The 24623-nt window shown below is 52.9% G+C and overlaps 1 protein-coding gene across 5 annotated transcripts in view; it reads left to right on the top strand.

The window, feature by feature from the left end:
- Positions 1-731: 731 nt before the first annotated feature.
- Positions 732-24623, top strand: part of FYCO1 (FYVE and coiled-coil domain autophagy adaptor 1) — a 71837-nt gene continuing 47945 nt past the window's right edge. For 4 of the 5 annotated variants that reach the window (XM_037129855.2, XM_037129845.2, XM_037129863.2 and 1 more), the window contains exons 1-7: positions 732-853; positions 10954-11090; positions 14117-14223; positions 15786-15911; positions 19621-19727; positions 21165-21308; positions 24068-24158. In XM_037129855.2, coding sequence (XP_036985750.2) covers positions 11036-11090; positions 14117-14223; positions 15786-15911; positions 19621-19727; positions 21165-21308; positions 24068-24158 — 630 coding nt within the window. In that variant the 5' untranslated portion in view covers positions 732-853; positions 10954-11035. Of the gene's footprint in view, positions 854-10359; positions 10501-10953; positions 11091-14116; positions 14224-15785; positions 15912-19620; positions 19728-21164; positions 21309-24067; positions 24159-24623 lie in introns of those variants that run through there. The other variant, XM_053669505.1, reaches the window with a different exon arrangement.

Below are 24623 nucleotides of genomic sequence, written 5' to 3'. Positions count from 1 at the left end.
CCCAAGTATGACAAAGTGTCATCTACAGCGCTCCTGGGGAATCAACAAGAAAACAATGATTTTGTTATTACCTTTCCCACATACACACTCTAAGAGCAGATATTATTGCAGAGAGCCATATCAACGAATGCATTTTGCTCTATTGAGTCCAGTCTCAGAGCACTTTGCAACTTAAAAAATATAACTTGTGAATAGAAATTGGGCTGAGAGTGGGGCAGAAGTTAGGAACGTTAATTCATCCATGAACGCAGTTGTGGAGCACCGATTTTCAGTAGAGTCCTGTGTTAAGAAGTGAGGGAGGTCAAAAGACGGGACATTAGATCCAACAATGTGTAATGTTTTTTTTAATTTAGTCCAACATATTAAAAATATTATCATTTCAACATGTAATCAGTATAAAAAATGTTCACTTTACATTCTTTTTTGTACTAAGTCTTTGGAATTCAGATGTATTCTTTACTTAAAATACATGCACAACTCAACTCAAACTGGCCACATTTCAAATTCTCAGAAGTCAAGCATAGACAGCTCTGCTTTCAAGAAACAGCCCAGACGCGCGGCTTGCGCACACAAAGGCTTGCGAGATTGCAAGGGTTAACCCCACAGGCCAGGTGGACCGACGGAGCTGTAAACCTCAACTCTGCGGAGCATGCTGGGAGTTGTAGTCTGCGCCCGTCCACTCGTGGGGCTGGTGGGCGTTGTAGGCCTCGGGCTTGCGGAGCATGCCGGGAATTGTAGTCTGCGCCCGCCTGTGGCGGGGTGTGCGTATCATGGTCGTCTACGCCGCGCTCGCTCAGTCTTCCGCTTGGCCCCAGAAAGTTTCGGTTCTGCCCAGCGGTGGACCCACGAGCTTGTAAGTGCCACCCGGGGACCAGCCGTACTCTGGGGGTGCCTAGGCTGCTCTCGGCCCCCCAGCGGAGAACTTCCTTCCAGTCGCGGCTTGTCACCTGTTGCCCTTTCCGTCCCTACCCGTCCCGGGTCTCCCACAGACCCCTCTCCGCCCCTTGCCCGGCGGCCCTGGGAAGTACCTTAGGCATGATACTGACCCTGCAACCCAGGCTGCCTCTGGTGACCAGTTAGAAAGACCCCCCAACACCAGCCCCAAGACCCCCAACGGCCGAGGGGCCGCAGAAGAACCACCTTGTGGGGGGGGTCTCAGAACAAGCTGGGATGTTTTAGGCACAGGAGGTCAAGTCCCCAGGTTTCTGCTCGCATTGGCCAAGAGGCCGCCGACCTTAAGAAGCCGGTTCCAGGCTCAGCTGGGCCAGGACAGGGTGGACCTCAACTTGGCGAGACTCCCCTGTTGTCCCGAGGACGGTTTGTTCATCCCGGGACGTCCTCAGATCGCGGCCCCTCGCACTTGACCCACTGCCCCTGTGCCCAGGTGCAGGGTCTCGGGATAGCCCTCAGGCCACCGCTCCTGAAACGTCCCTGCCTTTGTGGATTGCCTCCGGGTGGCTGCTCCGGACTCCATGGAGTCCGTGCTATTCAGAACTTAGGCTGGGGGATGTAGAGAGGGGGCTGACTTTTACTATTTTGGTAAGAAACCGCGTGGGGTTGACACATTAACCACGTGGCTTTCTGTTCATGCATTTCCCGATGGCTTTTGTCACTCTTCACAGTTCTCATTGGCTGCCCCCTCCAGAAGAAAAAAAAAATAGGGCATTAAGTGAAGTATGGCTTGTGTTGGCCACAGCCTCTCTGCCCTTCTGCTTGTGTGGCTGCAGCTGCTTCCTTTTCTGGCAGAGAAATGGGTCAGGGGCTCTGAGGACAGAGGATCAGGCCTTAATCTGCTCACTGCCCGCCTGCCGCTGCCAGCCTTTGGGTCCCTGCCATCTGCCTAATGCCGGTGCTGGGGTTGAGAGGTGTCAGGCGGAAGGTTGTCTGCCTCCCATGGCTCCCACCTTCTGAAGTGGGCCCAGGTTGAGTGACCCCACTTGACCCCCCACCCTTCCCTCCTTGACCGGACCCCTTCTTAAAGTATTGAATGCCCCGTGCCAGTTTTGAGCCATTGTTGTCACCCCGGAAAGCAGAGTTCAGGGTCTCGGAGATGGGCTGTAGTTTCCTTGATTCAAAGGATCTGAAAGGGCTCTCGCTTTAGGAGATGGGTTTTTTTGCCTCATTTCGTTTTTAAATTATTTTCAGGATTTTTAAAGGAAAATAGTTACACACAGGATCTTTGAAAGAATCATGTAGTGAGCATTTGCCCACCTGTTAGATTCTACAAGTAATATTTTACTTGGATGGTTTTTGTAGTTGTGTTAGAGTTAATCCTCTGCCTGCTCCTCTGTCTCTGCTCCTGGTGGCTGGTCCTTTGGGGGGGCAGGATGGCTCCCACGGATGTTTGTGAGGAGAGGGACCACTTAAAAGAGATGTCTGGGAGGGAAAATTATTCTCTGTCCTTTAAGGTTCTTCTGATTGGACCAATAATCAAATTAACATGAGACAAATGAGTAGGAGAAAAACAAAGTAAAGTTTAATCATATGTGTACTTTCTGTATGCGTGAGAGAGACCCAGCAGCACTGGGCTACTCCCCCAAATGGTAAAAGCCATCACCTTAAATACCGCCCTCAGCTAAAGATGAAGGCAGGTGTTAGGGGTGGAGGGGCAGTTACGGGAGGTCACCTGGTAAGCCGGGCACTACCCGGGAGCGGTTGTCATGCAGATGTAGGCCCCGCCTGCTCCGTGGAATGCAGAAGCAGGCCTGGCACAGTGAGGGGGACACCAACCAGTGGAGATTTCCCTTACACCTGTCGATGTCCTTTTACCAGAGACAGCCTCCATGTTTTCAGAGCTTCTCCCACATTTGCTGTTTCCGTATTTTGCCGTGCATAATGCGCATTTCGCCCACATTTTTGAGGGAAAAATAAGGATGCGCATTACACATGAGTAGTATCTGGCATACCTTGTATCTATTCTTGTGTTTTGTAATTATTTGTTGCATAAAATTTCTTATACCAGAATATGTTCAAAAGTAATGCTAAATCCCTTTATAATACAAAAAAAGTATCTAAATGTAAATAAATAAAGCAATTGAATTAAAAAGAAATATTTTTTTCCGGAAGGTTTGGGCCCCAAATGTAGGTGTGCATTACACGCAGCAAAATAACGGTAACTGAAAATAATCAGTATCCCAAAGAGGCATCTCTTGGAGTGGTAAACCTGCTCCCCTTCAAGAGCAAGACCTGAGCAGCTGGTGACTTTGACCCATGTTGGTTGCCATGGGCCGCTGCATCCAGAACATATAGCCAGCACCCACCGCTGACAGCCTTCCTCCAGGGGAGAGGCTCGGCTGAAGGGTAAACTGTTTTCCGGTAATTCCAAGGCCACCTTTTGTGACTTAGGCCTAGAATGTCTTTAACTTGAAGCAGAGCAAGCGTGTTGTCTAGCAGTAGGCTCATGGTGAAAACCCCAGTTGGCAGCTTCAGGTGCTGGAGCAGTCCAGCAGGTGAGGTTCATTAGCTGTGTCTTTTTTTTTTTTTTTTAGAGAGAGGAGAAGGGAAGGAGAAAGATGTGTGGTTGCTTTTTGCATACCCCGTACTGGGGACCTGGCCTACAACACTGGAATGTGCCCTGACTGGTAATCGAACCAGCAACCCTTTGGTTCACAGGCCCATGCTCGATCCACTGAGCAACACCAGCCAGGGCCATTAGCTATGTCATGTAATGGCCTAAAGCCACCTGTGAGCAAAGAGGAATGGAGTTTGACCTTGTCAACATCTGAGCACTTAGTATATGAATGTCATCTTGCTCAAGAGATAAACTAGATTTTCTATTTGTAATTTCAGTGCCAGTTTTTGTTTGTTTGCTTGTTGATTTTTCAGGCTGTTGATTGGTATAGGGGCCTCTGTTTGAATGACTAAGTAAACCAGTAGGCTGGGTATGGAATGGTTTCCATGAGACTGTTTATCTCGCTGTTTTGAGATGTGTCACTGTACTGTCCCAGCAATAAGAGCTTCATCATCAGAGCACGTGGGCTCCGTGGCGTTTAGAGGGTGAAGGTGGCGGAGCGGTGCTGACTTGCTCCGGAGGCGTGTCCCCTCTTCCTCACGTTGGAGCCAGTCAGCCCCGTGGTTGCAGTGGCTGACCACCAGTGGTCCTTCCTGTTTCCACAGCTCTCGGTGGCATTTGAAAGACACCAAGTGGCTCTTTGTTGTTGGGCCAGATCCCGTTTTCAGGGACAAGGGTGTGCGTGTACCTCAGTGCAGTTCTGGGGACAGACAGAACTTTCGGTCCACTTTCAGTCCTGTGGCTCCGCGGCTGATTCAGGGGCCAGGAGCAGGTTTGACCAACCATCTGGGGAAGGGGCAGGGACAGGGACAGGGGACAGTAGTGCACCCTCAGCCTGGGGCAGGAAACTGTGAGGGAAGCACTTGCACTTTAGAAGAAAAACCTGAAGCAGAAAAAAGCATTCCAAGCAAGTCATTAGCATGCCGAGGGCTAAGCCAAGAGAACCCCTGTAAGGGTCCGAGATGGTCTGGACCACTGACCCTTTAATGTGGAGCTGGAAGGAATTTTTCCAGGGCACCTGCAGACTTGGTTAGTAAAGTAGGGGGCACTTAGGAGGAGCCTCAGCCAAAGGCAGCGCTGAAATGCCCGCTATTCTCTTTCCCCAACTCCTCCACGAAGGCAGGTCAAGGGTATCCTCCCCTCATTGTACCTAAAAAACAAATGAATAACCCTCCCCCCCCCACACACACACACAAGGTAGGAGGAGGTCAAATAACATCTTCAGAACAGAGATATCTGCTAAAATTGCCTGAAAATAGTTTGGTAAGCTAAACATACCATAGACTTCACCCCGGGCTGTTATTTGTTGCGTTATAGGTAATGGGAATTTTGCATGACTAGTCTGATTCTAAATTTGAGGAGGTCCAAATTCACAAGACTCAGTTACAGTCGATACAGAAGACTGTTTTCTTGCCCACTGCTATAACCCCCACAGTTCTGGTTCTTGCTGCCCCTCCGATCTGCCAGCATAGCCCAGCCCTTGCCCCAGCCATACCCGGGTTGCTGCTCTTGTTGCCCCAGGAGCACAGCAGAGCTCAGACCCATCAGTGCCTCCCCAATCCACCCTCGTAGTGTTCCTGTTTGATGGTTGCAGACCCCAACTTCAGGAACAGCGGAGGCAGAGGGCCTTGGGCAGCGCTGGGTGAGTGGCGGTGGAGGTGCTGGCTGGGTCAGGGTGTCCGGCTGGGTGGGGTAGAGGAGGCCCCTGGGCCAGGCTGTCTCAGGGTCCGGGCTGCGGTGCACACTCTCCTGTGGATGCACCCGATCCATCCAATCCATAAATCACATGGTTCCATTCACTCTCTGGATAATAACTCTGTAATATTCCCACCACAGTGATGATATAATGTCTGCAGTTACGATTTGACTTTTTAAGTGCATTATTTTAGTCAACTTAAAAGCATTTTATACTTAATAAAGACGAATTGAATAATCAGAGAAATAGAACTTTTTTGCAGATTTACCCATATATCCCACCATGGAAGGATCATTTACACTTTGGTGCATTTCTAGTATATTTCTATGCCTAAAGTTTGATTCGGTTAGTGGAAGAAGAGTCAGTGGTTTGGTTTCGTCTCATTCATTCAGTAGTAGCTTAGGGCCCTCCGTGTCAGAAGTGTGCTGGGGGCTGGGGAAATGACGAGCAGCCGCCCTGGAACTCACCGACAAGTGGGATGGACGACAAGTGGGATGGACGGCTCAAATGACTGGCTGGCAGTGGCCTCGAGGGCAGAAGGGAGAGCCCCTGTGGTGGGGGCTGAGCTCCCGGGCAGAGTGGAGTTTGCTGCCTCAGGTGTCCACCTGTTGTCATCAAAATGCCTCCCAGGCCTCAGTGGTCTCTATCATTTGGTTATTTGTCTGTAAGCATATCAGGGGTATGCTGTCTGCCTACCCATCATGAGTCTTTGAAGGCCAGGGTTCAGCTGGCCTTGTTCACAGCTGTAGCCCCAGCTCCTGGGTCAGGCCTGTCTCAGCGGTGGTGCGCAGCGAACCCGGCTTGGCTGGCTGGAGCTCTGTCAGCACACGGGGTTACCTGCTGTCTGGGCAGACCCCCCACCCCGACCCAGTGTGTGATGCGGGAGCACCACTGTTTTCCACCTATGTGGGGTTTGTGCCATTCGGGGCAGGAGTTAGGTGCACAAGCTTGTTCTCGTTTGTTTGTGCAGCTCTGCCAGAAACTGCCCAGGTTTTCACACACATGTGCTATTGTGGCCTTCTGGGTGCTTCTTGGGCTTTCTGGTGGCACTGCAGCCCCAAGTACCGGTGTACAGCCCCGCCTGGGAGCAGCTGCCCACCTTCCTAAAGAAACGACAGCTTCCCCCAGGCTCAGGAGCAATGCCTCCCATCCCCAGGTTTCTCTTTGCCCTGTTCTCCTGGTCAGTGGGCTGGAATCGAGCCGGCGTGTGTGTTCCAGGGCAAGTGACCAGGAAACCTGAAATTGCTGGTGGGAAGGGGGCATAGCAAGAGAATTTTGAAGAGGTGATAGCAAAGTCTCAAGTCTTCATCCCTTTTAAGAAAGGGAGAAGATTGCAAGCAAGGAGTGCTTGGGAAAGATGAGCCAGGCATACGGTTGGTCAACATTTTAATTATAGGTCTGAGGGTAGGGCTGCCCAAGGAGACTTTGCTCATGCGTGAGACAGTGTCTACCTCTGGGCTGGCCAACAACCTGAGCACCCTCCTAGGCGCCTTCTCGAAGCTCTGGGGAGGGCAGCCTGCCCGTCCACCAGCAGACTCAGTGCTGAACCGGCGGGACTGTGGGCCCTCAAAGCTACAGGTACCAGCCTAGAGCCCCCTGCCCATAAACTGGATAGATGCTCCTGGGTGTGCCGAACCAGGCCAGGGCAGTGGGCTCTTCCAGGATGGCTTCCTGCTTTGACCGATCTGAACTCGTTAACATCCTTCCTTGTTCTGGGTGGGATTTATAACTGGTGTGTTCCCCCTTGCTTGAGAGTGGGAGGAGCCCCATTGTACAGTGGCCTCTAGGGTCAGTTCTTAGTTCTTGTGTTGTTACTGTCAGTACTCGTTACGAGCAAGTGTGGCGGAGTTTGAAGGCCAGGCCGGGCTGCTTTTCATGCCCCAGACCTCCTCCTCCCCTTCTGGTCCTTCATTTCTGGGTCTCGGACGCAATATTGCCTCTGCCAGAACCCATTTCTGGGCAACAAGAATATTAGTCATTTGTACCATAGTGTAAATAAGTTTATGTGAGTCAGTCTTTGTACCTTGGTTTGGCACTAAACTGCAGAGTCTATTGTTTAAGGCATTTAGGGCTTCTGGGCAGGTCTAGGAGGAATTTCAAGGTGGAAGAAGCTCCTTTACCTCTCGTATAATTAATACCTAGGCCATGACTAGAGGCGCAGACAGTAGTCCCCGGTAAAATAGTAAAAAATGCATCTAGTTCCTTTTCCTCTTTTGGAAGGGTGGGTGTTGTCAGACGTCTAGCTAAGCTTAAACATAGTTTTGAGTTGTTGGCGAGAAAACCCAGTGTTCTCCCAAGTGGTTAGTGTCGGAATTGGATTGAACTGTGGGACACCAGGTGTCAGAACTGGTTCCTGGTGTGGGAAACAGGCACAATTTGGTGTCAGAGTGTCGTGGGCTTAAAAAGAAAAAGAAAAAAGCAACTTCATTCCTCAACCAGAGGGCAAGGCTCTCTGGAGACACAGAAAGCCAACCACAGTGTGGAGAGAGACGGGGCCCCTGTCTGTGCTTCCACTGGTCACCAACGACCTCAGACTGAGGAAGAGGGAGGGCACAGTGCTAAGTCATGTCCTTTCCAGGTCCATGGAATCGGCATCCCTGTGGAGGCCATGTCTTTCAAGGAAGCCCTGCCTTCCTGAAAGCATGTGAGGAGGTGACCCGCAGCCCTGGTGGGGAGCCTCCTGTGGCCTGCGGGCCCAGCAGCCAGGTTCTTGGGGCTCGTTACTTTGGTAGTGACGCAGGCTGTTTGGAAAGGCAGCCTGTGTGGTCAGCAGCTGGCACCGCTCACCCCGTGGCCTGGGAACTTGGCTTCAGCTGAACGCCCCGCTAGGGTCAGGCAAAGAAGGCCTGCCCGGGCTCGGGCCCACACCGGGGCAGCTTCGCCAGGGTGCCAGGGAGTCTTGAAGGAGCACGCTTGTGTCTGTGTTCAGCTCATCGTGCCAAGACGCCAGTTTGGTTTGCCTGTGCTGTTCCCTCACGCCAGGCTCCAGAGAGGGCTTTGCCCTCAGGTTTCTAGGAAATCCGGCTGTTGTATGTCGCTCATGCATTGTTCTGGCTGAGCCTGTTGAGCTAGTGCAGGGTCTGTCGTTGTCCCCGGCCCAGTGCCCCACCTCCTCCCACGTGTGCAGGTCTTGCCTCTGCTTCAGGCAAACATGCACACCCAGCAGGCTTCCTTTATGGACCCATGGGGTTTAGTCATCTTCCTCGGAGACCGGTTCTCCCAGAAGCTGCAAGGCTCTGCGTTGACGGCACTCTAAAGAGAGGAACGCCGTTGGAGAAACAGGCTCCCTGTGCCACCACCACCACCACCCACCTTGTGCCCTCTCCACCTTGTGCCTCTGAGGACCTCCCACCCGTTTTTCAGGCCTGGCCCAGCCCAGCTGCCCTCACAGTGCCGACCCCGCTCTCCCTTCCCCAGGCAGAATTCACTTTCCCCTCTCACCGGGCCCACCGCACACAGCTTTCTAAATTCATCACAGTGCAGATGTTGTGGCTGAGATACAGTTTACAGTGTGTGAGTTTTGACAACTCAAAATACATTTGTCAGATACTTGCAGTCATGTGACCACCACCATAACTAAGACAGAACAGAATTGCCCCCCAAATTTCTGCGTACTCTTTTGTAGTCAGAGCCCCCCTTTACCCCCAGGGCCTGGCAACCAGTGATCTGATTCCTCCTCGATGTTTTGCCTTTGCAAGAATTTGCAGGTGGAATCGTAAAGTACTGAGCCTTTTCAGTCTGGCTTCATTCACGCAACATAAAGCATTTGTTGTGTGTATAAGTGGTTTGTTCCTTTTCATTGCTGAGCACCCATCACTTTTTATCCATGCATCTGCATGGACCTCTTTTGTCGTATCTCAGTATCTGGATAGTTTTCTGTCTGTCTCCTTGGTGCCTAGCCTAGCACCTAGGGCTGGGCTGGGCCTTGCCTACTCTGTGCCCCCAGCCCACACATGGTAGACAGTGACAGCGTGTGGGGCTGGGGCGGCTGTGCACTGGCAGTGATACTCCTTGATCCTCTCCCTTGCCAGCAGGCCGAAGTGCCCGCCTGGGCAGCAGAGCCCCTGCAGAGGGGCAGGCCAACCTGAGCGCCAGCTCTCCCCATGGCCCTGCTCAGGCCGTCGGCAGGGGCTGGGTGGACTGGCCCCCTGTAAACCACACCACCCTCAGTTTGCCGTCTCTGATGGGCAGGGTGCCAGCACTTGCTGGGGAGCTTCGCAGGTTCTGGATGCCCCTGCTCCCCGAGGCTCCGTGTCCTCGGTTCCTGGGAGTGCGTGTAGGACTGTGCCTGTCCCGTTCCTCCTCGTCTGGAGAAGCCTTCTTTGGGCCTTGTTTTTACTGAGTCACAGCTGCCCTGGTTTGTGAGTTAAAAATAGGCCGGCCTCTCTGTCCGCCCTGTGACAGGCCCTCCTCACTCAGGCTGACACTGGAATGCTTATGTAAATATTTGGAGGAGCTGGAGGTTGGTGACCATTTCTATTCCAGGATCTTCCTGCCTCGACTCCCAGAGCCAAGTGAGGCCAGCATGGCCCTCAGGGTAGCGGCACCCCATTTGGGAGATGGCGGGAGGTCAGGGTGGTTCCTAGAAGCCAGTGGAAGTGGTTGACCATTTGCTGTAGAGACCGTGGCTCAGCTGTACATCCACGGAGTGTACATCCACAGACTGACCGGGGCATTCGAGCCTCAGTGCGCTCCCTGCTGGCCTGTGGTCTCAGAGAAGCTACAGTTTGCCAGTTTCTCCTCTGCACATTCTCCAGTGTTGCTGGAGTGACCCAGTGTTGCTGGGGTGACTGTGGGAATTAAAATGGTCCCGGGGGCCCAGTACATAGTAGGTTCTTGTTCAGCGGTGGCCACTACTATGGCTACCTCTGGTCTCGCCAACTGCTTTGCCAGCAAACCTCCAGCTTCACGTGGGCATCTGAGGAAAGAAGTAGGGACTCGGAAAAGGACACAGGGTGTCCAGGTGTGCGCCCAGGCCTCTTTTCGGCACCGCTCACATCTCCTCATCTTCGTGGGTTTCAGCCACCACAGTGTCCTTAAGTCACTTCAGCAGCTGCCCTAGTAGGGCTGGTAACTCGGGCTTCACGAGCCGCAAGAGGACAGTAACTGAGCTTAAAATAGAAGTGTCCCTTGACCGGTTCCAAGGGCCTCACAGGCCCCTGAGGACAGACCCGGCGGTGCCTGCCCAGCCGGGCAGAGCTGGACTCTGGGCACCTGGAGCTGCAGACCTGCCCCGAGGGAGCCGCTTCCCCCAGACCCAGGCCTGGCTTCCCTTGGCCCAGCACCCCCGAGGGTACGTGTCTGCGTCTCTGGCCCACTGCCCCCAGCAGTCCTCAGAGAAGGATATGGGGGTCTGGAATTAGCAGGCTGGTGAACTGGGTGGGGTCGGACTAGTTCTGGCCTTGGTTTTGAGAGGATGGGGGAGCCACCGGGAGGCGTTTTTAAAGGTAGAAAGTGAGGCCGTGCTGAGAGGGCAGGTTAGGAGGGGAACGCACAAAGAATGGGCCACAGTGTTGGGTTGACTTTGTTTCTTTTTAAGGCCCCAGCCAGTTCACTGTGTTTGAATGTATGTGTGCCAGGAGCCAACCAGGGTGCCCACAGAGCCAGGCCCACACAGGAAGGTGAAGCCCTTCCCGCTGCAGGACGGTGCCTGGGTGGGGCAGCGTTGTGCCCAGAGCAGCGATTGTCCCCTGTCTCCGCACTGGTCTGTGACTGCTTCTTCCACGCCTCCTCCCCCCTCACGCAGGTGCTACCATGGGCTCTGACTTCTGCTGACTGGACCTGGGCAGGAGGTGCGCTGCCACAACAGGCGGCCCGCAGCCGTCGCCATGGCTTCTGCCAGCGTGGAGAGCCAGCTCCAGAGGATCATCCGTGATCTGCAAGGTACGCTGGGCCACACGGCATGCCGGGTTCGGAGTGAAGGAGCCGTCACTCCGTTGCTGTCACCAGCTGAAGTTTAGCCCTTTCATCTGTGTCCACCCCGGGAGGGGTCACTGGAGCCCTCGGGGCACATCATTTTGAAACATTTGGAGCTCAGGCGTCCATCCTGTAAGGCCGGGAGAGCGTGCCTGGTAGGGCCCTGGAAAGGCACTTTGTAAACAAAATCAAATACTCCTTTCCGGGTCTGGGTCTGATTTCTGTGTGTATGTTCTTGGCTGAATCGTGAACCTCCAGGCTCTGATGGAGTTGGGAAGAACATTCTCCTTCCCTCTGAACGGAAAGACCAGATGCCCGTCTTTCTCGCTTCGCTGTCTCACCTGCTCATGGTGGGCAGGTGGCCTGTTCTGGACCAATTCCAGTGCGGGCCTCCTGCCTCCCGGGCATCCTCTAGTGCAGCCTCGCCCGGGGGAGAGCCCACCGTGCGGGCTGTCCCTGGGGAGAGGCACGGCAGGAGGGTGCCTGTGAGCAGCAGTGGGGACTGACTGCCTTCTCTGCTGGCCGTGGCCCAGGACCCGAGGTCTGCTTTTCCGGGGACGCTCTCCCAAGTCTCTTTGGAGCTTCAGCACATTTGCTACAACAGGCTGCAGCTTACCACTTCCGCCTCATCACAGAGCATGCAGTGACACTCTTTGGACAGACAGACTGCTCACGCACAGCCGGGCCCAACTGCAGGCTCTTCTGCCAGGGCCATCAGGCCATGTTACTGGCCTCATTCTGAAGGCCACAGTCGATGAGATAAAAATCACTTTCTCAGGCCTATCTCCTATTTCTATCTTTGGGCCTCTAGTAGCAAATAATTCCATGGCATTTCACATATGCCAGGCACTGTCTTATTCATGTCTTATGCACGATAAGTCAAGAGTCTTCATGTTTAACTCTGTGAGGTGGGACTCATCATTATTCCCACTTTGCAGATGTGGAAGCGGACACAGAGGTTCAGTGACTTGCCCAAGGTCACAGTTCAGTCCGCAGAGTCTGGCTTGTACACACACACCGGGTTCCAGAGTCTGGTCTTAACCACACCTGTCTCCCTGCAGCTAGAATGTTGTTGCTTTTTAAAGAACCCACACACACGCACGTGTGCACGGAGGAAGCAAAGTGCCAGTCTCTGCAACTGACCCCGAGAGGTTTCTCCCCAGCGTAGGCAGTCTTCTCTGTCCAGTCTCTGGTTCGGGACCTGGCGCCCCTCACTGGGACGCAGAGGGGAGCCCTGGCGGAGCTGCCTCCGGGAAGAGGGTGGGCATCAGCATTTGTTCGGCTGCCCTCTGCTACCCCGTGTTCTGACTGCTTCTGGTCGTTCCTGACGTCCCACGGCTGTCTCAGTGCCCTAGACCCAGCCCACAAGCACTCTGGTGGGAGTTCTTAAAAGGCACCACATTCTCAGGACTCTTTCTTTCCATCTGTCGGTGGCTGTCTTAACAAGCATCCCACAAGTCGGCAGCCTCTGCCCTGAGAGCGGTACGTCCTTGGCTGAGGTGTCCTGGGGCAGCGCCCAGCCCTCACGCCCCTGCAGGCAGCCTGCTTCCCCTCGGGAGGCAGTTGTGTGGGCTTTGGTGTCAGGCAGGCCCCGGGTCAGCTCACAGCTCCACCTTTGAACCCTGGAAGATGTCAAACAGGTCCCGCCCCCTTTCCAGGGTGCGGTTGCTTCCTCCCCGTGGAGGGGAGGATGGTGACCTCGCCCACTTCTTGACTGCTGGCAGGGTGCATGTGGGATTCCCAGGAAACCAAGGTATCCACCAGTAATGCGTCTGGGTTATCAGAGATTGGCGTTAAAATCTTGACACTTCTTTGAAAGAAAGGCTCTCTCAGAGTTTCAGGAGTTCCAGATCAGTCTGGGAGCGCTGACCCCGCCTGAGGGTGGGGAAGGAAGGCTGGGAGTCTTTTCACCAAGGCCAGCCACAGCAGACACTTTACTAGGGCGCAGCTGGGCACCAGTCGCTTACAGAATCAGTCCCAAGCACCTGTCTTGCTGTGAGCTGACTTCGCCGCAGCTCAGGCTGAGCCCCGCGCAGCCCTGCTCTCAGCCAGGGTGCGGGAGAGCAGGCCCTGGGGCTCCTTTTCTCATAAGACTTGTCAGAGAAGGAGGTATTTTTGTCTTCCGGCATGTTCCAGCCATTTCAGCTGGGGACATTTTTCTAAGTTCTCAACCAACCCAGCCTCTCATAACCCCTCTGCCTCATAGCAGAGGCTGTGAGTGAGGTGAGGGCCACAGGGGGTTCCCCCTTTTCTGCCCTGGGAGGCAGACTGTCGTAGAAGTGAAGGGGTGCACTGTGGGCAGGAAAGCCCCCGAGAAAGCCAAGGCTCCCGTGTAAGGTTGGACGTGTGCTTACTGTTTCTCACCTTTTAACAGCTCTGAAGTCGGGGCATCTTGAAATCAGTTGCATCGTAGATTTGTTGGGATGATACTCCTGCTTCACGGTGTGTATTCAGTGAGAAAGACGTGCGAAGCTGGTCCCTAGCAGGTGCTCAGTTACCAGAGGCGGGTACTGTCATTGTCAGTCTTGGCATCATTGTCCTTGGTGTTATTTACGCATCCTGGGTCTTCTTGGGGCCTGCACTTCCCTGCACTGAGCAACAGGATGATAGTGAAGAACCGTAATAAGCAACGTGGCCAGAAAAAAGGGGAAGGCTCTCTGGAAGCCAGTGTCAGGGGACTGCTGAGTGACTCACCCACACGGCACACCTCTGTGGACGAAACGCTGTGTGTGTATTAGAGGCCTGCGTGGTGGGCCTGCAGGGTGGACCCAGAAGCGTGCCCACCCGGTGAGCTGCTGCAGGGCACTGGACTCTCCGGACACCTCAGCACCTTCTGACTCGGCCTCACGTCCCCGTGGACGTGGGGCCTCACGTTTCCCATGGGCTTCGCCATCGTTGATTGACTCCCTCCTACTCGTGCTTCCCAGGCCTTTTGCCTTTCTCTCCGAGGTCCAGCTCCATCTGGTTACACGTTCCCATTCGTTGTCTTAAAGGTGCCGTGACAGAACTAAGTAAAGAATTTAAGGAAGCAGGGGAACCCGTCACGGATGACAGCACCAGCCTGCATAAGTTCTCTTACAAACTCGAGTATCTCCTCCAAGTAAGTGGCCCCCGTGCTGTGTTGCCTCCTGCCCCACTGTCTGTCGTCTCCCTCACAGTGACTCAGCCGCACTCAGGGTGTGGTCCAGGAAGCTGGGCAGCCACGGAGCCGTCCCGGTCAGACCAACCGTCGAGGCGGCCCCCATCGAGAGCGCGGCCCTCCCAGTGCCATACTCTGGGGAATCAGAACGTTGCCCCTTAGGGTGACTTTGGGGATCCAGAACATATTTAGAGAGTAGGTCAACTTAAGGCAGGTAACAAGGTCCCTGTATAGCAGATCTTAACTTTGGGGCAGCCACGTCCCCTTACGAAAGTCTGGGGAAGCTATGTACCCTCCATCCTAACAGATGTGCATGTGTGTGCACAACCAGGCACAGCTTTCCCAGCAGCCTGTGGGCCCTCTGAACACTGTCCGGATGCCTACTTCAGCGCCTGCTGCTCAGGTGCGGTCCGCAGACCAGCATGGCACCTGCCCTGGGACAGTGTCAGGGATGTGCTCCTGGTCCCCCTCTGACACCCTGCGTCAGGATCTCTGCAGTCAGCGGAGGCAGAAGCTTTTCCTTTAACACGTTCATAGCAGAATGCTTGTGTGTGCTCGGTTCAAGTGCACAGGTCTAGGGAACTCAGCAGGTGTTGAAAAACACAGGCAGCTATCTACAACAGGAAGGAAATAGACCACAATGTTAACAGCAGTTAACCTTAAGGTGGTGGTATTGGGTGTTATAATTTTTCTTTTCTGTTTTTTTTGGGGGGTTCTATCCAGATTGCCTAACAATATATGCATATCTTCTATAATCAGAAAAGAATGCTGTAAAATGTTACGTTACGTTATAGAGCGATATCCCAATACACTTTGAACACCGTTGGTTTGCACCCTCACACCCACCGTGGTGTACAGGGTGAGGGCCCACTGGAGGGGCGGCCACAACGTGTGGAAGGACTCGCCCATCACCGGCCTTTTCAGCTGGTTCTCTGTTTCACACCATGAGGATGTTTACGGACCTTTGGGTTTTTTCTCATGTAAAAAAATTCGTTTTAGTTTTGGATTTGAAATGACTTACAGCAGACCCCGATTTGAATGTATTGTTTATATATAGAGACATTAACACTTGAGTAACTGGGATAAAATGTCACTAACTCATCTCCCTGAATTGAGACAGAGTTAGCACTCTCCATGTTGCCCTTAGGACTTTTCACTGGTATTTCTTTATCATAAGTTGCTACAGATCTTTATCAAAGTTATTAGTAGCAGCTTTGGTGGTCTTCCATTCAACTCTGCACTGAGGTCCCTTCAAGGGATAAATCTTTTTTTGGTAGGGGGTGCTGTTATTCCTGAATCTTAGTAGTTGTATGACCTCAAGCTAGTTGCTTACCATCTCCTAGCCTCGGTTTCCTTATCTGTAGGTTGGGGATTAAAACACTTTCGTTTGGCAATAAATAAAAATAATGCCGGTAAAGGGCCGTACTCAGGGCCGGGCAGCGAAGAAGCTGTTGTTACCATTTGTCACTTAATGAGATGACGGCAGTGGTTTAGATCGCTTGTCTGTCCCATTCCTTACCCAGTTCGATCAGAAAGAGAAGGCCACCCTCCTGGGCAACAAGAAGGACTACTGGGATTACTTCTGCGCCTGCCTGGCCAAGGTGAAAGGCGCCAACGATGGGATCCGATTCGTCAAGTCTATCTCGGAGGTGAGCAGAGCAACCATGGGCCTCGCGTCCTCCTCTTCGCCTGCCTTAAGCATCTCTTTGCAGAGACCTTGCTGCAGACAGTCAAGTGAGGGAGTGTGGTTCACGGGTGGTAAAGAAGTGAGGAAGTCCAGCCCTGGCTGGTATGGCTCAGTGGATTGAGCACCGCACTGTGAACCAAAGGGACGCTGGTTTGATTCCCAGTCAGGGCACATGTCTGGGTTGTGGGCCAGGTTCCCAGATGGGGGCGTGTGAGGAGCAACCCACATGATGTTTCTCTTCCTCTCTTTCTCCTTCCCTTCCCCTCTCTCTAAATAAATAAATAAAATGTAAAAAAAGAAGAAGTCAAGTCCAGGGACACTCAGTGTCTGCAAGCCACCTGTGTGAGTGTTTACCAAGCCGGTGCCATTGTTAGACCGCGCCCCACGCCCCACACCTTACCCACTCTGCCCACAGTGCCCCCCCAGGTGGACAGCATTTTGTTTTTCAAGTGAGTTTCTCAGGTAGAAATCCTAATGTTTTCTAGGCTGCCTTCCCTACAGTGTTTCCAGAAAACCTGGATTGAAATGAAGAGAGTAATGTGAGAACCTAAGAGATGCTAAAATGCTGGTGTGCTAACTAGCTGCCCACGTCACGCTCCGAGTCCCCAGAGCAGAGTGCCATGGTTGGCTGCTTTACAAAACTCCGACACAGTCTGTCTCTCTTTCTGCCTCTCCCCCACCTTCCACTCCCAACGAATCTCTTTTTCTCTCAAAGCCTGGTCCATCTGGGAGTAAGGAACTTCACACATTAGGGAGCAAGGAACCCCCTAGATTTAGGGCGGGAGGTCTAAAGTGTTTGAACATTTCTCGTTCGGTTTCTTGTCTGCAAGTTTAAAGACACCCAAAGGCCCACAGACATGCTCCTTGGCTGGCCTCCGGCAGAGACCTCGGAGTCAGGGGCTCTGGGAAGAATTCCTGCTCCACCCTGGAGCCAGATGGGTTTCTTCTTACAGCGAGTGGCAGTTAGATAGGCTGGCCGTGAGGGCTGGACACTTTCCACCAGCTGCACCCTCTGGCACCTGAGCTGATGAGGCAGTGTCCTGACTCGGAGGAGTTTGCTCTGCCAATTTCTTTAATGTCCAGGTAGCACAGACGGGTCTCGGGGCATCTTGCCTGGTAGGACGCCCAGGTCGTGGTGTAGGTCAGCAGCTGAACGCATCGTGGAGTTGGAGAGGGCGCTTGCTGTGCTCTCTTCTTCATGCACCCGGGAGTCTCCCCGCCACTCTCGTCTCCTCCACTCCTCACGGCAGCCAAAGCCTTCGATGTCCTGACTTCCAGCAGCTGAAGCCTAGGGTTAGGAAATGCTTACGCCTGCGTACCTTCTCTCGCAATGCAGTGAAGCCTGTCCAGGCCAGAGAGACTGTCCCCTAGAAGCAAAAGCATCCCCTGCTTGCTCAGACATCGCTGGGGTTTTGGTGGTGGGCATAGGCTCCACTTCCCATAGAGCCCAGTTGTCTCGTCTGTTGAGGGCTCCGCTCTCTGGGCACCATTGGGCGGAATGGCTTGGGACGTCACCAGCAGGGTGGGCTGCTGGACACTCGGGTCACCTTGAGTCCATAATCAAGTGCCAGCCAGTCCAACAAGCCAGGAGGAAAAAGTTAGTGGATAGGGAGCATCACTGGGCCCCGCAGGCCCCTTTGGGGTGGAGGCAGCCATTGGACTAAGGCAGTCCCAGACTCCCGCCAGCCACGTCTGCAGGTCCACAGCGGGGTCCACCTGGACTGCAGGCACCTTCCACCACAGCAGGCAGGGGCGGGGCCGGGTGCGGCCTGGCATCAGGCTCCTGCGGCCAGGCTTAAAGCTCAGTCCGTTCCCATGTACCTTGCACACTTCCTGCCTTAGCTGCTGCTGTATCGCTTCCCAGTACAGTGCACGTGAGTTGTGATTAAATGCTGAAAAAAATTCAGGAATTAGGTAATGAAAGCGGACCCATGATCTCAAAAAATAGAAAGTGAAAAGGCTGTGCCATGTTTTCATTTGTAGTACAAAGAAGCTACTGTTTTCTTCACCAAGGGGTGTTTTAAAAGACCTCTTAAAATCAATAGCTCCTTTTATATAAGTATATAAAATCAGCTAGCAGGCCTGATTAAAAATACAGACTCATGTTTTCCATAAAAAAATTAAATGCACTAAATGCAGTTACAGTGGTCATTTTGCTAATACAGACCAGCCGCTTGCCTGGGAGCTCACAGACCTGGGCTGCTCTGCGAGGTTCTGACTCAGCCCCTGGGGCCTCGTGTGGATGTGTGTTTGCACGACTGTCACGCTTCGCTTCACGGTCCCCAGCTCAGCTGTTCTCAGCTGCCTGAGGCTCCTAGTCGTCCCCACTGGACACTGTGTTCTCACCGCATTCATCAGTGGCAGAAGTGTTTAGACCTGGGGCTGTCACCGAGCTTCTCCGCTGGGCATCTGCCCTGCCCAGCTGCCTGCAGACAGGCCATGGTGGGCTTTTTAAAGCCAGTGGTCAGGCTGCCTCCCACCTCCATTTCCAGGTATCTTGACTTTTACCCCAAACCCACAAAACTCACATGGAAAATATCTCACAACATTTACAGTTTTGGGGTTTTACACCTTCTTGTTGTTTAAAACATGTTGTGGTATCATTTCCTCGAGTCAGCAGTAAGAAGTTGTGTGGCTCTGAGTTAAAAGGTATTTGATCTTGGGCTGAGATATGAGCAGTATGAACCCTGATTTACAAACTGGCCTCATGTGTCTTCCGTGGTGGCCCCTAGACCCCGTCTTTCTCAGTGGCTCTGTCTGCAGCTGGCAGAGTTTCTGACCAGCAGACCCATCTCCATCACAACAGGCTTCTGTGCTCTGTCTGGTGGGAGAGGGGTCGAGACAGGCCTGCGCCCGGGCCCTCCGTCCACCTCAGACTGCCTGAAAGAGAACCGTGCCCACTTTCCCATCACCCCAGTGTGACCGGGCCACCTAGAGACTCCCCGGTCTCACCCCTGGGCACCTTCTAAGTGCAGTGAGTGGGCACAGATGAGGAGAAATCCCACCAGGAAAGTTGACAGGTGCGTGGATTTTACTTGCGGTTTCATGAGAACACAGAGGAGGCAGTCCCACACCCATCATACCTTCCTTTCAGTCCCCCTTACGCACCCCTGCCCTCTGTCGTCCCCCCCCCACAGACTCCAGCCAAGCCGGATAGGCCTCTTCCCCTGCGTCTGTTCTCCCAACAGCCCCCAAACAGCCCAGACATGAGCCACACTGAGACCCGCTCTCGCTCAGGCTCACTTCTGGGGTGCAGAGCCCTTCGTGTCCTTCCCAGCTGTATTCTGAGTGTTCCAAAGTAAGCCGTGCAGTTCTCTGCCAACTCCCATCCCAGGGGCCTGGTGGGGTGGAGGCGGGTCAGTGGCTCTGCAGTGCAGTCGCAGGCGTCGGGGCGCCTCCCGCGGGCACATCTTTCCTAACGCGTTTGCCGGCGTCTGTAGATCATTCTTGCGTGGAAGCCTGGAAGAAGTCGACCCACTTCAGGCCTCACGCTCAGGGGTGGCATTATCAAATGTTTCAGGTCCTTCCAGGGAGGTGAGTGAAGCCGATGTGTAGGTAGAGGTGGGTGACCTTTTCTGCCCTGTCTCTCTTTGCTGCAGGCCGTCTGTGAGGCCAGGTGTCTGGGCAGACTTCGGCTAATGGTTCTTCATTTCTGTGTCATCTTTTTCCAGCTCCGCACGTCTCTGGGAAAAGGAAGGGCATTTATTCGCTACTCCTTGGTGCACCAGAGGCTGGCCGACACCTTGCAGCAGTGCTTCATGAACACCAAAGTGACCAGGTACAGGCAGGCCAGGGCTGGGTTGGCCCCGTGCTGTGTACAGGTGAACCAGAGTCCCCTGGTCAGCAGTGACAGCTGCAGTGCCTGTCTGGGGCACACCCAGCACAGCAGAGCCCTCCCAGCTCTGTCCCCTCCCCTCCCAACCACAGTCCCCGACACTCGTGGGACCAGAGCACTGAGCGCTTACAGGTGAGAAACACAAGGCTCAGGGAGGCACTCGGTGCCTTCCACGAGGCCCCACCGACACTGAGTTGGTCGTAAAGCAGGAGTTGGGTCCAGCTCGCTTGACTCCTGTTCCCAGGTAGTTGTCCCTGGGGTGTGCCCTGTTCTTCGTGCTGGCCCTAGTGAATGGACACACCCCACTGGTCACCAGTGGGTTGCAGCCTTGGCCTCTCGGCAGAATTCCCCATGGGGCTTTTAACACCACTGAGTCTGGGCCTCACTGAGGTAACTCAGACACTGAGTTAATACCTGCCAGGCATGACTGGGCTCCTGGAGGATGTGACAGTGACCAGTTTGGGGTCCTCTGTGCCACTAGTGACGGAGCCTGTGGCGATGGAGGTGGGAATTGAGCTTGTAAAGCCAGGGAGAGGCGGCCGGACCAGGAGCTACAGGTCGGGCACCTTCCGGGGGGCCCGAACCCCTTTCCCGCTCTGCCTCCCCTCTCCCTGGCGAGTGCTCCTCCAGTTAACCAAAGAAGTCACTTCCGAACTTTTTAAAAGAGAACTGTTGGGGGAAACACTTTGTTTCGTTTTGTCACCTTTAAGATGGACTTGCATAGAGTCGTATTTCTCATGCACGAGACACGCGACAGGCTTTGTGAATTTATGTGAGTTGCAGGAACACATTGGATATGCAGGTTATTTTGTCGCAGACGTTGGGGAAAACCGTCACAGGCAGCCTGGCTGCCAGGGGACCACGGTTCACAGACTCAGCCAAGATGCCCTTCAAACTCATCCGCATTGTCCTTTTAAATCCCTCCCACTCGCGGGGAGTGAAACACCCAACACACAGTGCAGAGCTTTTGTTCTTTGTCTTTTAAATTGGTGTCAAGACAGAAATTAGCAGTGGGCTCAATGTCCTGTACTGAACTCTCCAGAAGGAATAGATCGGGTTAGTTACCTGTCACAAAGGAAGTGTTCTTCCCCCTGCGGCCACCCTTTCTTGGCAGCTGATTAGATTTAAGGTTGCTCATATCCTTTTTGGGAAGTAGCTGTGATAGAAATAATAAGCGCGTAAATGTCTGGTTCATCCCAGCAGTTCCTATGAGGAGGTGCAGCTTCTTTGAGAGCTGTGTGCTCCTGCAGTGAAAAGCAGGTGGGGGGGTGTCTGTCTGTGTATGTAATTTAGTGACCCAAGTTTGACTCGGGCGAGGCCCAGGCATACTGAGAGCACCTGTGTTAGTCTTGTAATCCGTACCTCGTTGTCTCCCCGCAGTGACTGGTACTATGAGAGAAGCCCCTTTCTGAAGCCGAGGCTGAGCTCTGACATTGTGGGCCAGCTCTACGAACTGACCGACGTGCAGTTTGACCTGGCGTCCAGAGGCTACGACTTAGATGCCGCCTGGCCAACGTTTGCCAGGTATTTGGAAGCATCGCTTGGTTTAAAAGATGGGGGAGAGATGCTTGGATGTTCGAAGGTTGCCGCCAGTCTTCTGAAAGCACTTTTGTTTGCCCAGCAAAGATATAAAGCTTTGCAACACTTAGGCCTTGTACAGACTTTGTTGTACTGCTAATTGTACAGACTTTGTTGAATCGTGACTCACAATAACATCCGAAGGCTCCGGCCTTCAGCTAACCTGACTGGCCAGGTGGTATGAGTGAGTCTGGAAGTGCCTGTGCAAAACACAAGGCTTTTAAGTAAGCTAAGGGGCCTGGTGGGAAAGTCTGGGGAGGAGCACAGGGGCTTTTTCCCATTCGTATCTTAGGGGTTATCACAGAGGCCTTCTGGGCAGTCAGAGAGGGAGTGAAAGCTGGAACGTGTTTTCACTTTTTACACCAGGATGGCACTCCACGCGGCATCCCACTGAATCCTCACAGCACCGCGGGAGGGAGGGAGGGGTGAGGACCCAGGCTCAGAGGGAGGGACTCCCCCCAAGTCACGCAGCTGGTGGGCAGCAGGGCCAGGGCACCAGACTCAAGTCCAGCCTTCTCTCTTTGTTTTGCTTTTTGTTTGTGAGGCTTTTAAAATTTCAGTTTTCATATTTTGTATTAGGACATACTTTCTATGTAGAGAACAGCACTGAATATAATGATGCCCGTGTACAATCAAATAGTTAACGTTTTGCCACATCGACATCACGTGTGACTTAGTGATTTTGAAATGATTTCAGAATTACAGAAAAGCTGCAAAAGGGGCACAGGATACTCACCTGTTCACCTCGACTTGCTACCCCAGTTATCAGTACTTTACCAGGAGCGTTTTCTCCTTCTTCCATCTCCACCTGTTGGTTTGTTTCCTAAGCCACTGGGGAGTAAGTTACAGGCTTGCTTTTCCTTTACTCCAGTATACTTCAGTGTGTATTTCCTAAAATCTGGGACAGGACCTCAGTACAGTTATTAAAATCAGGAAACTGATGTCGATACAATGCTACCATCTAACTTACAGACCTTGTGTAAGTACTAAGAACTATCCCAATAATGTCCCTTGTACTCGTAATCCAGGATCACACGGTGTGGTTATCTCCGTGTCTCCAATTTGAGACAGTCCTCTTTCATTCGGAACAGTGTCTCAGCTTCCGTGTTTCGTAGTACATTGTGCAAAGCACAGGTCGGTTACTTTGTAAAATGTTCCTGAATGAGGGTTTGCCTCGTGTTTCCTCCTCAGACTCAGGTTGAGCATTTTTGGCAGGAATACCTCAGAGGTCATGTCCTTCGAGGTGCATTCTGTCTGGGGACACGTGGAGTTGTTCTGTTCCATTGTGAGCTCAGGTAACCGCGACAGTTTGGCCCGGGCGGTGTTTGCCGGGGCCCCCCTAAAGTGACTGTGTCTGCCGTTGTGGTTAATGTGTGTCTTATGGTAAGACACTCTGAGATTAGGTTACCATCCTGTTTCTTTCAGTCTTTCATCTGTTAGTTGTAGCATCCATTTGATAACTCAGGCAAGAATTACTTTACCGGACTTGTATTCATAAGTGTTTTTGTATATGCAGTTCGGTTTGCATGCTTGAATCATGAGGTAGCTATCCCTCTGCAACTTGCTTTTTCTGCTCACCATTGTTTTTGACATTTTTATCTGTATTGGCACATGCATTTTTTTAAAGATTTTATTTATTCACTTTTAGGGAGACGGGAAGAGAGGGAGAAAGAGAAGGAGAGAAACACCCATTGGTTGCCTCTTGCACACCCCTAACTGGGAACCTGGCCCTCAACCATGTGCCCTGACTGGGAATCGAACCAGCAACCTTTCGGTTCTCAGGAGGATACCCAACCCACTGAGCCACACCAGTCAGGGCTGCAGTTCTGTAGATGTAGAGTAGGGTCCGCAGCTAGGGCCTGTAGGGCAGTGTGTAACAACCGCAGAGTCTGCAGCTGCCTTCATGCTGCAGTTGGCAAGTTGAGTTTTGACAGAGACCATACAGCCTACAAGCCCAGAATGTTTACGTCTGGCCCTTTCCAACAAAAGGTTGCTGACCCACGGTGCGGAGTGCTCTGCCACACGGATAAACCAGCTTGTCTGTCGCCCTAGTGATACAGGTTCCACTCTCTGCCCCATTGTAGACAGTGCTGCCAGGAACACCCGTGTGCCCCCTGCGCACGTGCGTGTGACCCTCTGTAGGTCAGAGCCTGAGAAGCGGGATTGCTGGGCTGCGGAGAGCAGCAGCTTTAAAATGCGATACTTGTAGGTTAAGGAGGAGACTCTGCTGAAGCGGAAAGGTGTTTGTTCTGCCCTGTTGCTGCTAAATGGGGATCCTCCTACAAGTCTTTGCGTCATGGGCTGTCAGGCAGAGTTCTCTGCAGCGACCTGAGCGGGAAGCAGTCTGTGACGCAGTGGCCGTGGGCTCCTGAGCACAATGTGGCCTTCATTTACCAGGTTGACCGCTCCTTCCGCCTCACTAGTAGACACTGAAAGTTAAGGAAAATTTAAACCCAGAGTTGGGAAACATCCTGTTCACTTAGTTCTTTTTTGGCACTGGGACAAAGGCCGTTGTGTTTAAACTTTGTTGATGGAGTCCATTTGCTACAGACCAATGCAGATATGCTCTTTGGTGGAAACTGTTCAGTTTGCCTTTTCACACTCTCTGACCGGGAAATCCCACCTGCCCCCATCAGGCTTGTGCACGCATGTGTGTGTGTGTGTCCTGCTCTGACACAGGTGTGTCTGTTCTGTGGCCCCCGCAGGAGGACACTGTCCCCCGGCTCCTCTGCTTACATGTGGAAGCCCCCCAGCCGAAGCTCCAGCATGAGCAGCTTGGTGAGCAGCTACCTGCAGGTAATGCCGAGCGAGAGGCTGCCAGTTGCCTCACTGTAGCGCCAGCCAGTGCGTGTCCTTCCCTTCGCAGCTCAGGGCGACGTTCTCCGACTCCTGCTCTTCCAACCGGAGCGAGACCCACTGTTTTCTAGGGTCTGAGTTTTTACAGCCAAGTAGAACTTAGGCTTCATAAAAACTAAATTCTTTTCAAGGCTCTAAAAATATTTGAAAAGAAGCAGTTAACACTGCAGTAGAAAGCAACGGAGTCAGATCCAGACTGTCGCCTGCCACCTATGTGCCCCCGGGAAGGTGACAGGTGCCCGGGAAGCCTCAGCCTTCTGAGGGCAAGCCTCACCTTTATGCTCACCCACCCAGGGGGGTTCTCTTTGTTAGAAATTTGAACATCATAGCTGTGTGTGGTTTTATAGGAAAGACCACTGAAATTAATCAACAAAACAAAATAAAAGTAATCAGTCAGCATTACGA

The sequence above is a fragment of the Artibeus jamaicensis genome, unplaced genomic scaffold (genome assembly GCF_021234435.1).
Source record: "Artibeus jamaicensis isolate MK-2021 breed Jamaican fruit bat unplaced genomic scaffold, CSHL_Jam_final contig_519, whole genome shotgun sequence".
Lineage (NCBI taxonomy): Eukaryota > Metazoa > Chordata > Mammalia > Chiroptera > Phyllostomidae > Artibeus > Artibeus jamaicensis.
Note: the sequence above shows the minus strand (reverse complement) of the source record. Positions and strands in the feature narration are given on the sequence as shown.